Raw genomic sequence first — 13,874 nt, 5'->3', positions numbered from 1 at the left:
AATATGTGCATAGAACGAAATAATAGCTGGATGTTTTACATTCAACTTCAAAATTATTTTGTATTTTCTGGAAACCCACTGAGCGTATGGCATATAATAATAATACCATACATTTTTAATGGCCTTTTGCCTGAAGCACCAACTTTCTTCTGAGCTTGTAGTATGTTGCAGCTTGAGTCCAGCAATGACCAAAATTAAAATGTTAGGTTTCAGGTGGAAAGAATGGCCTTTAAGAGTACGATAATAACACCAGTATAAGTGACCTACTTTTAATTTCTTGCTGTTTTAGATTTTAGATCAAAGACACAAATATAAATGAGAATTACAAAATATGATTTAAATTTAATAGAAAAAACTGTGTTGCAGTCAAATTAGATATGGGCAACGATATTCAATTTTGGAAATAAGGCAGGATCCATGTTTCTTTATACATGGCCTTGATCAGTACCATGTATTTATACTCTTTTCTAACATCTGCTTCCAGAACCAAGATATATATATATATATGTGTGTATATATATATATATAGAGAGAGAGAGAGAGAGATAGGGACATGAAAGTGTATTTTTCCTTGTATTTTATCAATGTTCAATGTGAATGTGTAAAGCAGAATTCATATTGATAATTTAATAAGAAATTAGGCCTTAATTAAATACCCATCTCTTATACCAGAAAGAAAACCAGAAAGATTGATGGTTGGTCACAAGTTCAAGGTTTACAAAACAGTTCCTTTTTTAACACCATATGACACCAAGACAACACTGACATGGGAGACATGCTTTGGAGGCACACGAACAAAAAAAAACAAAACGTCACAACAATTTGTCAGGAGGGAGGCCTCACTAAAACGCACATTTTTGTTGTCATACTAATGTGGTTTAATCTCATGCTGAAGCAAAAGATGAATGTACATTTTTTAAACAAAACTTCTGAAGTACTAAATTAAATCAGCGTTGTGTTTGTTTGTTTGTTATATCACTCAGCCTGGGACAGCACACAGCTCTGTGTCGGAGGAACCAGGCTAAAGGCTAAAGAAGCTCAGAGGCTGTAATCCCCGGATGAAACCATCATGGCTGCCACTCGCTGAGCTGTCAAGCTCTCTACAAAAGAAAAGGTAAAAAAAAAAAAAAAAAAAAATCCGAGACAACTACATTAATAATTACTCTCTCTGTGTGTAAGACTACTACTTTTTATCAACGACATGTGGTCGATGCAGGCTTGAAAAAACGCGTTTGGCGTAACTTTGTCGCTACGTTTTTTTATTCTTCAAGTTATTTCGTCTTTGTGCGTCATGTTAATTCAAATCACCGAATCGCTATTGCAATAAACGGCAAGGCTTAAAGCCAACAACGCTGTGTTTCTGTAGACGTGCATGCGAGTTTCAGCGGAACCAGAACCTCGTTAGTTTAGCCACAACTTCACTATTCCCAAGGCGTTTGTTGCTTGTTACAAAAGCAGCCTCATCACTTTGTTGTGGTCAAGTCAAACTGCACAATGGAGGCACTATTCCTCCATTATTATGGTGCCAAATAATCCCCAACGGGCTTTATAGCAGATTTCATACTCGTGCACGAATGTATTTTGGACATTTTCTGGTTATATCACACCACCGACCGTGTCATAGTGCACCTATTCGAACAATGCATGAAGTTCAAAACTACTGTGTGAGCAGGTGAGTGTTAGTGCAGTTGGCTGCACCTAGTGACTGATAACAATCTAAGTTCCATGATTCCACCTGGTTCCAGCGTGGTGAATTAATATTTATGGAGAGTCCGCTTTATTCGAGGTCAGCAACAGGTGGACTAAAAAGAAAATAAACATTTACTATGTGAACATACAACACTATAAGCGAATATATATATATATATATATAAAACTGAATATAACAATACACTTATAAGTGAATAAATTTGTTTGGGGCTATTTCAAGCAAATGCTGTTCACACTGCCAGTATACATTTAAACCACTAAACTTAGACAGTGTATTCTTACTTTCTGTGCATTTTGCAATTTTCCTCAAATAGTTATTTACCCTGAATGTAGATGTGAACCAGGAAAGGAGATCATTCTTGCAAGGTCCAGTATAAGTAACCATATATATGAATAATTTGAAAACATTTTTTATACGCCTGCTCAAAATATACATCTTAAGTAGATAGTTTTTGGCATATGCTTAATGATGCAAAAGCCTTCACTTTCCGATTAATCACAGTATCGTTGGGTATTAATCACAATTAATCCTGATTGCAAATTCTCATTATTCAAGATTAATTGAGATAAATCAACATTTAAGTCAAGTAAAACTCCCTGAAGCTAATGGTCTAATGCAAGCCAAGTGTCCAATCTGTAATTAAAGTCTGCAAAACTGTTCTGGAAGTTAAGATGGTATTTTAAACATGTAGCACTTGTGTGAGGCAGTGTGTACATTAACTGTGTATCAGAGCAACAATAAACAGCTATTCAAATTATTAGAGTTAAGTTTGATTAATCTTCACAAATTAGTAACATTGTTATTTTTGACTAGCTTCAGTCACTTGTCCAACTTGTACTGAAAACCTTCTTCTACCCGATTCAAAATGTCTGTTCAAAAGGAGGTCAAGTTATGACATGCAAGTGTATTTCAATCCACCACAAAATACAATGTGGAATATCATGTTAAACAATGGACCTTTTTATATTGTCATCTGACATGCATTATTATATTGCAAAATCTAATCATCACATGGTTTAGGTCATTGCCCGACCTTGGTTAGAAAATAGCATGTATCAGTGAACAGATACAAAAAGCGATACTACATGAATAAGAGATAAAACAAAAATTTAAATTTAATTAGTGCGTCTATGAAGACACAAGTGAAATGTAATGTTTGCTCTTAATTGAAAGTAAAGTCATTATTTTGCTGCTTTTTCAGAAAGTTGATTCCCATGGATGAAAAGGATATTTCTGTAGCTACCTCCGTAAGGGGTACAAAACAGCATTTCAACAAGAAGGGTAGAAACTGGCGCAAAAGACTCCACCTCAGGAAGGCTGCCGTTAAGCCCCCAACTATGCAAAGTAAAGATAAGTGTGGACCAAAGAAGATAGCAGAAGAATGGGAGCAAAGCAAAGTTTGGCCTTCAACAAAGAAGACATCTGAGGAAGAAAGTCAGCGTGTGACAAATCACCATGAGAATATGCTTCGATTCAAATGCTGTCAATGCATTGACAATGTGGAATATTCCCCCAAGGACTTGATGAAACACTTTGAAGATAAACACATAGAAAGCCCACCTGTTTTTTCTTGTCATATGTGTACTTTTTGTACACATGACTTTTCCTACCTACAGATTCATCTGTTGAGCCACAAAGACACTTTTTCTAGTTGCAGCTTTTGTAATGATAGAGTTCAACGCACATGGTCTGAATTCAGTGCACATTTGACCATGTGTCACTTCAAAAATGGCAAGTATTCGTGTGAAACATGTCATGGATTTTCCACAGGTGATGTTAGAGTATTTTTAGAACACTTGTGTTTACATAATTTAGGGCTTAGTGAAGTAAACGATAATTTTTTATTTCACACAATGGAGAAGAACATGTCTGGCAATAAATCAACCACGTTATGCTGTCAACACTGTGGCTTTCAGGCATCTCACAAATGGTTGCTTACTAAGCACATTAAAACTACCCATGCTTGCCAGAATGGCGATAGAAGGCAAAAGAAAAAGGAGATTAACTCTGCAATGGAACCAAATGAACTGATCCCAAAAATGAATCCCAGATTAACAAGAAGTGCGGTTAGGGAAATGTGCTGGTTGACCCAGGACTGTCTGTCTCTACCTGGCAGAGAATTCCTGGATAAATACTGCCCTCTGGCAGATCCACAAACAACACTAGAGGAGACAAAGCAGTTTTTGATGAAATCCGTTACTGTGGAAGCTGGAGACAAAAAATGGACCAAGGCTCTCAAAACTGTCTTGTCCAATGTTCCTCAAGATATGACTCTTCACCCTAAATCAGAGAATTGCATCATGTCGATCTCACCTGATCTTACTGTGCTTACAGTCAAAAACAAGATAACTGTGTCACAGAATGGTGCCACATATGCCAAAAGGTTAAAAAAAATGGCGACATCGGATAAAGAATCTGTCGTCCCCGAAAGTGCTTTTGATAATAGGTTGATAGTTGACCAAAATGGGTGTCAGTCAACTGTGAATGATAATTTACTTTATCCACAGCATGAAACCAAACTCCACAATGATGTCTTAGTTTCAGCCCAGAGTGAGACAACTGAGTCTACTCAAATGGAGGAAAACGAAATCCCTCCGCTGCAAGATGTAGAGAGTGATATGGAAATCAAGGAAGACAAGGATCATATGCCTGACAACATTGTTGATATCTCCCCTGAGTTAAATTTGACAAATGAATGCAAAGAGCAGATGTCCATTCAAAAAGACCATTTGTTGATGGGTGAAAATCAATTTTGTACAAGAAATACCACATCTACAAGGGTGGACAGGAAATCCACAGGGATTCCCCTAAGAATTGTGTTGAAGAAAAATCCTGTGAAGGAGAAGCAATGGGTGTCAGAAAGTGTTTTGTCTCCCACCGTAGCAGACTCCATGGCACAGATTCTGGAAAATACACAGACCTCAAAGGTTCACCAGCCGAAATTGACCAAAACCTCTAATACTGATCTTGATGAGGCCATCACTTCGATGTCACAGCAGGCTGGGTCAGAAAACATAGACGGCTGTGAACCCGATGCACGTGAAGGCCTGCTGTCTGAAAATGAAAATAGGAGCGATGCCTCTGGGAAAGTTGTACAGTTTTATGAAATGGGAGATCACAAAAGAATATCTGCTGCTAAGACGACAGAGACAAATATAACAACTGTAGCAGGAGCTGAAGAAAAGATGAGCCCCAACAACGTACGGCTAGTCCAAACATCAGACACTGGTACTGTTTGTCATAAGTCGAATGATAAAAGGACTTCAGCAGCTGAGACACTGGCTCGTCAAAGCGGCTTCTCTGAATCCTGCCTTGGTTCCCAACCTGTTATTACACCACAGGGTAAGAAGGAAAATTATAGTTTATGTTAACTTAGTAGTTTATAATTTCACCCGTTGTAATTTTATCAACAGGTACTACAGCGTTAAAGATGTAGTATGTGAGATAGTGTTTTTAAATGCATGTAGCTTTTAATTCCAGCAGGTGGTGCTATAATGCATTTAGAATGCCTTGGTCCTATGGTTGCAAGTGCTTTTACATTACACTTTTGCTGCACAACACTTATGGTTGGAATGGCGGATCGTTCCTGCACACCCCACTCTGTGCTGGTCCCTCACTCCTGTTTTACTGTATGGGTCGTAGGTAGTGTGTGAGCAGTAGGATCCCATGTTCAAATATAGCAGGAGTGATTATATCAACTGTAACAAAAGCTGTAGTCCTTTCTGTTAAATGAAGATATTTTTGTCCTGGTGTCTGTTGTTTACAGGTTGTACACACATCACTATCTCTTGGGTATGTGTGTTTTTCTGTGGTCTGCATTGAACTTTATATAATCTAGTGGTTATCAGCTGCAGCACTGTGTTATTATGCTTTTTTTAAATACACTTATTATGCAACCAGATTTTTTTCAATTTGTTTTTTAAAGTCTAATTAAATTTCTGTCCTCTTCAAAAGACATTTTATGCTTTTTTCTCTCACAGGTGAGGTAACGCAACTTGAATCAAGCCCTGCTGTTTCATCAGAACACAGTAACCACAAAGTTGAGTTGGTCAGTGACAGAGAAGGGCCTGTGGAATCCTGCTCAAAAATACAGGGCTGTATTTTTTTGCCAGAGGGGGAAGCCATCCAACCAGAACCATCACTGACATTTCGGCACCAGGTTCAAAAAAACCAGGAGAGGACCTTGAGGTTAGTAGCCATTAATCCATCTCAGTTGGTGAAGCGTCCAGCAGGAGACCAGCCGGTTGTGGTGCTTAATCACCCGGATGCTGAAATCCCTGAAGTTTCCAAGATCATGGAGGTTGTCAACAGGTACAAAGGGGAGGTGAATAAGGTCATATTGTCCCACAGGACTCTGAATGCTCTCTCATCTGTAAGCAGTGAGCACCCTCAGGCATATGACCCTGTCGGGATGATCAAAAACTCTGTAAAAGAAAGGTTTATTTTGAAGTTGAAATTCCGCCGCTTAAACAGAAAGAAGTATGAAGTTGTGGGTGCAGCCTCTCTTGGCGGTGAGGTTGCCACAAGCTTTCGCTGCTGGTTTTGTGGCAGGGTCTTTGTTTGTCAGGAGATGTGGATGGTCCATCGGCAGCGACATCTGCTGGAGTGGAAAAGGCAGAACTGTGAAAACTCTTGAATGTCACACACACTGGATGGAAATCATAACAAGTCTGGAAAAATATATTACTTTGCAATACAACAAAAAAGGAAGCTGTGATCACCAGTTTCCTCAGTCTTATTGAAAATTTGGAATCGTTGTCATGCCTCCTGGAGAGTTTGTGTTCTCAGGGTCACGTGGACATTTTCTTTTCATTTGTCTCTCTGTCTCCCAACACGAGTAGCTCGATGCAAACTGTTAGTAGGTTTATAATAGTTTGTGCAGTCACAATGATGTGGTGCTGTCAACTTAGGTATTTGTATTCTTTTGTAACATGTCTAAAGCATAACTTTATTTAAGGTGATTTACATACACTGTCATGGAGTCTTTTATGAAACACTGTAATATGTTTATTTGCCATACCATCTGAGTTTTATGGATCAGTTTATGTACGGGTAGGCTATGCAGTGTGGTAGCTATAATATTTATGTTTTTGGAATGGGACACAGAGACCCACAGGTTACTCAGATACACCAAGATTTTGTATTAAAAAGGACAATAAGCTGTTTATATATAACATTTATTTATGACTTTAGGTTCAGAGTGTATTGCTTATCCTTGTGCTTTTGGTTGCCCTTTGGAAGAATAATAATGATTGTGGAAATCATGTATATAGTCTAAAATTATTAAAAATAAAAATGAAAAATCAATTTAGTTGGACAGGTATCTCTTAAAATCTGTTTTTTTTTTTAAATAAAAAGATAACTATTGACTAGAAAGACTAGGACAGAAAAAGTATATTTCAGAAGGCATGGGTGATTTGGTCATTCTTAAACAAAAGTTAATCTCTTTTGACTTGAAATGATAATCTTATTTTCTTAATTGCACTATAAAGATAGAGTTTATATTTCCTCTTACCTGACCTCATCAGGCCTTTGACAATCTGGTCCAGCGTCCTAATGTGGATAAACATTTCCATATGAAGCCATGACCTCTAAGTATTTGCAGCAAAGGGAACTCAGGCTCCTGTCCATGACAGACGATCTCAACTGTGCATGTTTTCTTGAGAGCTGGAGTGTTGCTGACATGCTGTATGTATATAAACATACATACACACACACAGGCACACATTCTTTTTTCACTTTATTATGAGAACGTTTAAAAAAAAAAGTTGTATAGAGGTACTGTAAAAGATTACCGGAGGATTTTCACCATGTGCCTTGTAGTTTTTGTTATGCAACCGATGTGCACAAGTAGGACAAATGTATTCATTCTAATAGAGACAAAACAGGGCTGTTGTCAGTTTCTGGTAGTATATTCTTGTGACTGAAGATTTACTTTGAGTAATACTATGATGCAGGAAAAAAGACAGTTTTATTGAAAAACAAAATTTTACAATTTTGTGCTTTTTGGCTATTCGGAGTACTGCTGTAATAACCGCATTATTTGTCTGCATGCTTCCCTGTGCTAGAGCAACGCTTTTCATTCCTTGCATTAATTTTGATACACTGTTTATTGACAGAGCATTAAAAATATTAATAAAACATGAGCAGAAATGTGTTTGTAGTCTCTTCTGCTCTGCTGCCACATGACCAGTACTGTTGACGGCACCTCAACAGTCATGGAGAAAATCGCTGCACAGTCACTGCGCCTAACACTGTGAGAGGAAATGTCAGGCTGAGTAAAGTCCGATATCTTTGCTGTTGCTGGATTCATCTACGGTGTTACAGGAAAGCACAGCTTGGTGGAATCCTTGCTGTTGTTCTGACTGTCAATCAGCACCAGTGGAGTTCTTTGGTGGTTCTCAACTATGTGAGCGATGCTGTTGAAATACTGAATTGAAGAGAGGAGTGAATGGTTAGGTTAGCGTTCTTTAATATTATTGTATTATTACATTACTGTCTGAACAAACGTTAGGTCCACATCACTGTGTGCGCTGTCTGGATTTTAGTGTATTTATAAAACTGCCAGTTGTCAATTTCTCTTCCACCAAATTCACAGTTGCTGTGGAAGAATGACGATTAATCAAGATTTATTGATTATGATTAATCAAGATAAATCAACATTCCTAATATGACAAAAACATTTCTTTCCTATATTGGTGGAACAGAAAGACAAATGACATCAAAGAGCAAATTTAAAATAGTAAAAATAGCAGATGATAAGTCTGTGAACTTTACCTCCTCTCCCTTCTTCTCTCTTCCGAGAGCATACTGCTGAGTATTTGCTAGTAAACGGATAGGAATGTTGTAAACCTTGCCACCATAAAAGACCACCAAGGTGTAGGGCTGCTGTACGTCGAGACCAGAGCTCTTCCGTACCATGAATGCACCGTCCTGAAACAGACATCAGTTCATAATACAACTCACTTTGTACATCATAAAATCGAAGTACGGCTGAGTTCAGTTATAAATCCTGTGACTCACTTTATTCGTCTGAATCAAAACCTCCTCAGCGGTCTTACGATCACATGCGCTTGCATACCAGGGCTTATTCATGACCCCTGCACTCTGAGAAGACATTTTTTACCACATCATCATTCACTGGTTTGTGATAAGATTCTTATCCTTCCAGAAGTATGACTTGTGCATGTCACCTTATCGTCGTCTTTTGTTCCATTGTCAGCAGAACCCCTCCTTCTTTCTGTGGCATCTGAGGCAGATGTTACATTGTGTTTTAAAAAATTACACAAGTTGCGTAGCGTTAGAACTTTATTTTTGAAAACATACATTGTAGTTTTTACTTCAAGTTATTTTTTAAATTTTAATTTTTTTTTTACTTTGACCTTACATATGTATATTATTTGTACAGTCCAGTGATTACAATGCTTTTTGTTGGAAAGATGAATTCTCTATTGACCAAGACTTGGACGTTTTTTCATCGGTCAGTTTGTTTCAAAAGGTGCATGACATAAATAAATGCTAGAGCAATGTTGTGGGTTTGGATATGAAGAAGTGGGCTGCTAGTCTCTTCAGTGTCTTAAGGCTTTAGGATGATGTCTATGGAGTTTTCAAGTGACCGTTTCCTGCTATGGTATAAATAGAATAATGCCTTCCTGTATTTTTCATGCTAGACAATTCGTCAGCTTTTTTTTTTTTGGCAAAACCACCATTACGGTTGTTCCATGGATATCATAAAACCTCAGTCAACCTCGTATCAGTTACAATGGGAAACCACACGTTGATTGATGATATGCAAGCATGCCACTGCTTTAGCAGAAAGATAATTTAAAATGTCACGGCAACCACATATGAATACTGTAACATTTTGAGTTACGATACAGGTCTGTAATCTGATATTAGATAAAACAATACTCACTCTTGGAGGCGAACTGGAATACAGGTATTCTATATTGAAGAAAAAAAGCAGATCACAAGGATTAGTGTGTTGAATAAACACGCCTTTCATGGATTAAACTATTTCTCTGTATATCTTGAAGGACACATTTGTAAGAAATTGAAGTTGCTATAGGCCAAAACTGGATGATCTGACTAGAGATCTAGAGATTAGAAAATTAGCTGTGTTGTTGTGTTTGTACTGAATGTACAGTGCTTCTGGGTTGGAGCGTGCTCTGTTTGAGAACTTCATCTTCAGCTTCAATACTTACTTGGGTTTTGTAATGTCCAGAGAAAAAACTTTTGGAAGAACCTTCTGGTTAGTTTGCATCACGGGCAGTGAATGACCTGTGGAAATCCAAACAAACGTTCTTAGAAAAATAACCCAGTGGACCAAGGTGTGGAGATTCTTCAGGTCATTATGAATATTACTTCATATAAACAGGCAAATGATATGTTTCTGGACTGCGATTAACCTGCTTTACCCAGAGAGAACTTATACTCAGTTAACTCAGTTCTGGAAACAAATCATTCTTCTAAAAACATGTCTGCTCCATCTGTTCTACTTAGTCCCTGTGAAATCCTTAGCACGTTCCACTTCCATTTTTGAGCAGCTTCTTTTTTTCCACCTGACCTTTAGTCCTACATTACACGTTTTCATTTGTCTGACAAGACTCTGAAAATCATTTAAAGGATGAGACATTTATCTTACTTGTGGTTACTCTGTGGCGGATGTGGGTGTGTGTGTGTGTTTGTGTGTTTGTGTGTGACTTTGACCTCTTTACTTTGAGTTTACAAAAACAAACCATCTCACAACAGTGCTAAGTCTCTTACTTTCAAATCTTCTTGGTTTGACCTCTAGGTTCTGCAATAAAATCATACATGTAGGAGATCAGCATTATACCATTGCAGCTCATCATTAAAACCCAAATCTTAATGAAAATAAATGATGTAAAAACATTTCTTACAGGCCTGACAGGTGGCTTTGGTGATCTTCTGGAAGAAAAACAAAAATAAAATAATAATTACAAAAACAGCAACAAATGTTTTACCTGTCACATTACAAATTCTTTATGTTATAAAAATGCGTGATGTTTAGGCTTACTCTCTGGGCAAAGGATTTGGTAGGAGTGGAGGGCGACCCCTTGTGGGCGTGTCACAATCTGAAGGATAACATAGAGTATTAATGACTAATTTTTCTCTGTGCTGTTTCTTAGCATAAAGTGGAGATTTAACGACAAAAACAGATTTAACACTCACCTTCTTCTCCATCACAAACTGCATATTCCTCATCACTCGTGGGATCCGGGGGCTGCACAAAAATAACATATAAAAACATTTTCCTAAATGTGCTAAGCTAGGCTACAGGTAGTTGTATAAAAAGAAGAATGATGCACTTACAGTAGGAGGTGATGTCTTGTTTACTCTGAAAATGTTTAAAATACATACATACATATATATTTATTTAAAGAATGTGTTAAACATTGAGTTTGAATTCAGTGATGCACATGATCTGTCATGTAAGTTTAAAATGAAGCAGTCCTACCTGGGGCTGGGTTTGGGAGGTAACTGTAATGTGGATTTTGAAGACACAAGACACCGTCTGTTTGACAGATGGGAGAAGGTGGTTGGCTTCAGGTTTGATTTTGAACATGTAATAAATGCTGGAATGTAGTTTTAGGACAAAGCTGAGTTTCCAGGCCTGAGGATCTGCACACTCAAGAGTTAGCAAGCCTTTGTGGTCTGAAACCAGGCTCCTGTCAGTCACACCCAGTGTACACACAGATTTGACCAAATCTTTCAGAATTATAGCTTTTACCCTTGAGCTACATCACAGACATAAATGTACATTAAGCTCCTACGCGTAATACTTTGAGTCATTTCGATTACAGAGCACCAGTGTTGAGATGACAGAGTCACAGTTAATTTGGAGTCTCGTGATGTGAAACTGACCTAGAGGGAGACGATGATGATGACGACGAGCCTATCTGCAAGGATCAAACACATTTCAATTATTTCATCATCTCTGAAAAAGCTCCGAAAATAATCAGTTAATAAAATCAGTAACATAATAAATGTACGTCACCTCTTCATTTAGTACTTCAAAAAAATCTGAAAATGAATCACGGAAGACTGAGTTAGTGTGAGTCATATTTAACTGCATTGCATTTCTCTTAGGAAGCAGAGTGCAGGTTAATGCAGTGATGATGATGACAGACAGGGTAACACAGTTAATTAATGAAGTACTTATGTGTGTACCTGGACTAGATGAAGCTTCTGGTGTGTGTGGAGACCGAAAAGGGAGGTGTGTTTCCCTTCTTCTACAGTGCATCGGTGGCTCTGAGAAGAAATGCATGAAGTAGTTTCTGATTATAGTTTGTTATACTTATACAACACTGTGATTTCTTTAAAAAAAAGTATCTGTTTTTACTGGAGGGTTCGTGCTCTTCAGGTTCTATGTAGTTGTCATCATCGTTATGGCCGTCTGGACTCATGTAGTCCTCCTCCAAAGAAACATTTGAAATCAAAGACCTTAAGAACTTACTGCAGACTTTAAAAAAGTTTTTTTTTTTTTTTTTTTTTTTTAAATGATGTTAGCCTACTTTGTCACTGCCCGAGTCTGTGGGTTCAGGGGGCAGTTGTCTGGAGGTTTTGCCTGGACGGAAGGGCTTCCTGGGGGGCTGCGCTGGCTGTTTGCGGAAACTGTCTGGGAAAAAAAAGCAGAAGTGAAAAAAGGACATTGCATTTGCATCTAATGCCAGTTTAAATCACTGAAGGGTTGAATGATTTCACCTGCTGCTGAAATGGCACTCTGATTTATTTGTGTTATACATTAGATACTTCATAAAATATTATATAAAAATACATACATAAGTGAATGTTTCTGCAACCAATAAAAACGTATTTAAATCCCTGATGACAGGTCAGTTTCTGATTACATAGCAGTGGGTGAGTCATGGGACTAACCGAGGTACTCCCCCTTTGAAAAGGGAGGATTCACGGGGAACGATCTCTCACTGGGAGGTGGTTCATAGCTGTTGTCTTGGTTTGGATCCTCATATGTGTCATTATCCTGGGGAAATAAGCTTGGTTAAAATGGAAATATTAATTTACAAAAAAAAAAGAGTTTAGTTTTAAATGTCAGTATCATCACAACTCACATATTCAGGATCAGAGAACTGATCGTCGCTAAATTCATCATCTGAAAATTAAAAAATAAATTTTTAGAATGAGTCACTTATTGATACTCATGTACACATTTCCATAGTACTAGTGTACTATGTACAAGTGTACTATGTCAACCCAACTGACTAAATTCTATTCTTGTGTGTTAATGAAAGGGTAATTAGCTTCCTATGAGGTAAGATTTGAGAGTCTGAGCCAATCAAATCGCTGGGTCTAAGTTTTCATCCAATCGTCTTCTATGGTCCTGTTCTGGAAAGTTCAAGTATATGATAACTCAATACTAGTCAGTCATCAGTTACCACTAGGCTCAAACTGGTGACGTTTTCGAATGTAAGGCAAGAGTACAAACCACTATATTATGGCCAAAGCTTTTGGTTTTGGGTGCCTGATGTTGGGTAAAGTGCAGTAAAATGTATACAAACAGAACTAGTCAATGGTACTGGTGTAAATGGGGAACAACAAATCATTTGTTACACAAGCTGTGACCGGTGTTGTGTCACAATCACCACAGACAGACACACAGCCTACCTCCATAGTCCCTCACTGGTACCTTTGGGATGGCCCTGTTTTTCAGCCTGCCACACAAAGAGATCATGATGACGTTAGCTTTTACTCAAATTGAAAACAAATAAACGTAGAGTCCATCGACGCCACATTTCTAACCACGTGTTTTATACTGGTTTTGACTCCAAGATTTTACTATTGTACACTTATAGTTCTTGTCAAATCCGTAGGTGGTGCAGACCTGTAAGTGTGAGAAATGCAGTTGTGTTCTTACGTACTGTGTCCTCATGTGTTAACAGATGGACAGATTACAGAGATGGAAAGTGAAAGAGACACATGTCAGTTATTTTCAGTTAGTGGGTCTTTTTTAGCCATTCCAATTGTTACAAAAGAGGAATTGATATTTCTCCTCCTTGGCAGATATCTATATGTGAATTGACAGGTGTGAGTTCACCAAATTCCCCACAGGTATATCTACCAATCAACCCGTCAGAATGTGACTGTCACGTGTGGATTCTTTTTGACTTAATTGTAAGTAGCA

At 37.9% G+C, this 13,874-nt stretch overlaps 2 protein-coding genes across 5 annotated transcripts in view; one reads left to right on the top strand and one right to left on the bottom strand.

The window, feature by feature from the left end:
* Positions 1 to 704: 704 nt before the first annotated feature.
* The window catches only part of dntt (deoxynucleotidyltransferase, terminal), an 88,744-nt gene continuing 75,574 nt past the window's right edge, over positions 705 to 13,874 (top strand). The window contains exons 1-3 of one of the 3 annotated variants that reach the window (XM_025061201.1): positions 705 to 1,114; positions 2,913 to 5,053; positions 5,692 to 5,899. In XM_025061201.1, coding sequence (XP_024916969.1) covers positions 1,059 to 1,114; positions 2,913 to 5,053; positions 5,692 to 5,899 — 2,405 coding nt within the window. In that variant the 5' untranslated portion in view covers positions 705 to 1,058. The remainder of the gene's footprint in view (positions 1,115 to 2,912; positions 5,054 to 5,691; positions 5,900 to 13,874) is intronic. The other 2 variants (XM_025061203.1, XM_008322143.3) reach the window with 2 other exon arrangements.
* The window catches only part of blnk (B cell linker), a 14,000-nt gene continuing 7,562 nt past the window's right edge, over positions 7,437 to 13,874 (bottom strand). Inside the window, exons 5-24 of one of the 2 annotated variants that reach the window (XM_025061207.1) lie at positions 13,358 to 13,423; positions 12,805 to 12,845; positions 12,611 to 12,716; positions 12,247 to 12,350; positions 12,075 to 12,147; positions 11,903 to 11,983; positions 11,730 to 11,755; positions 11,597 to 11,631; positions 11,190 to 11,246; positions 11,045 to 11,069; positions 10,904 to 10,955; positions 10,749 to 10,806; positions 10,612 to 10,639; positions 10,478 to 10,508; positions 9,916 to 9,991; positions 9,627 to 9,655; positions 8,905 to 8,960; positions 8,735 to 8,818; positions 8,489 to 8,644; positions 7,437 to 8,141 (exon numbers count right to left, since the gene is read on the bottom strand). In XM_025061207.1, coding sequence (XP_024916975.1) covers positions 8,025 to 8,141; positions 8,489 to 8,644; positions 8,735 to 8,818; positions 8,905 to 8,960; positions 9,627 to 9,655; positions 9,916 to 9,991; positions 10,478 to 10,508; positions 10,612 to 10,639; positions 10,749 to 10,806; positions 10,904 to 10,955; positions 11,045 to 11,069; positions 11,190 to 11,246; positions 11,597 to 11,631; positions 11,730 to 11,755; positions 11,903 to 11,983; positions 12,075 to 12,147; positions 12,247 to 12,350; positions 12,611 to 12,716; positions 12,805 to 12,845; positions 13,358 to 13,423 — 1,301 coding nt within the window. In that variant the 3' untranslated portion in view covers positions 7,437 to 8,024. Of the gene's footprint in view, positions 8,142 to 8,488; positions 8,645 to 8,734; positions 8,819 to 8,904; positions 8,961 to 9,626; positions 9,656 to 9,915; positions 9,992 to 10,477; positions 10,509 to 10,611; positions 10,640 to 10,748; positions 10,807 to 10,903; positions 10,956 to 11,044; positions 11,070 to 11,189; positions 11,247 to 11,596; positions 11,632 to 11,729; positions 11,756 to 11,902; positions 11,984 to 12,074; positions 12,148 to 12,246; positions 12,351 to 12,610; positions 12,717 to 12,804; positions 12,846 to 13,357; positions 13,705 to 13,874 lie in introns of those variants that run through there. The other variant, XM_025061206.1, reaches the window with a different exon arrangement.

Source organism: Cynoglossus semilaevis, chromosome 12 (assembly GCF_000523025.1).
Source record: "Cynoglossus semilaevis isolate Cse_v1.0 chromosome 12, Cse_v1.0, whole genome shotgun sequence".
Classification (NCBI taxonomy): domain Eukaryota; kingdom Metazoa; phylum Chordata; class Actinopteri; order Pleuronectiformes; family Cynoglossidae; genus Cynoglossus; species Cynoglossus semilaevis.
This window is presented reverse-complemented; position numbering and strand designations above follow the sequence as displayed.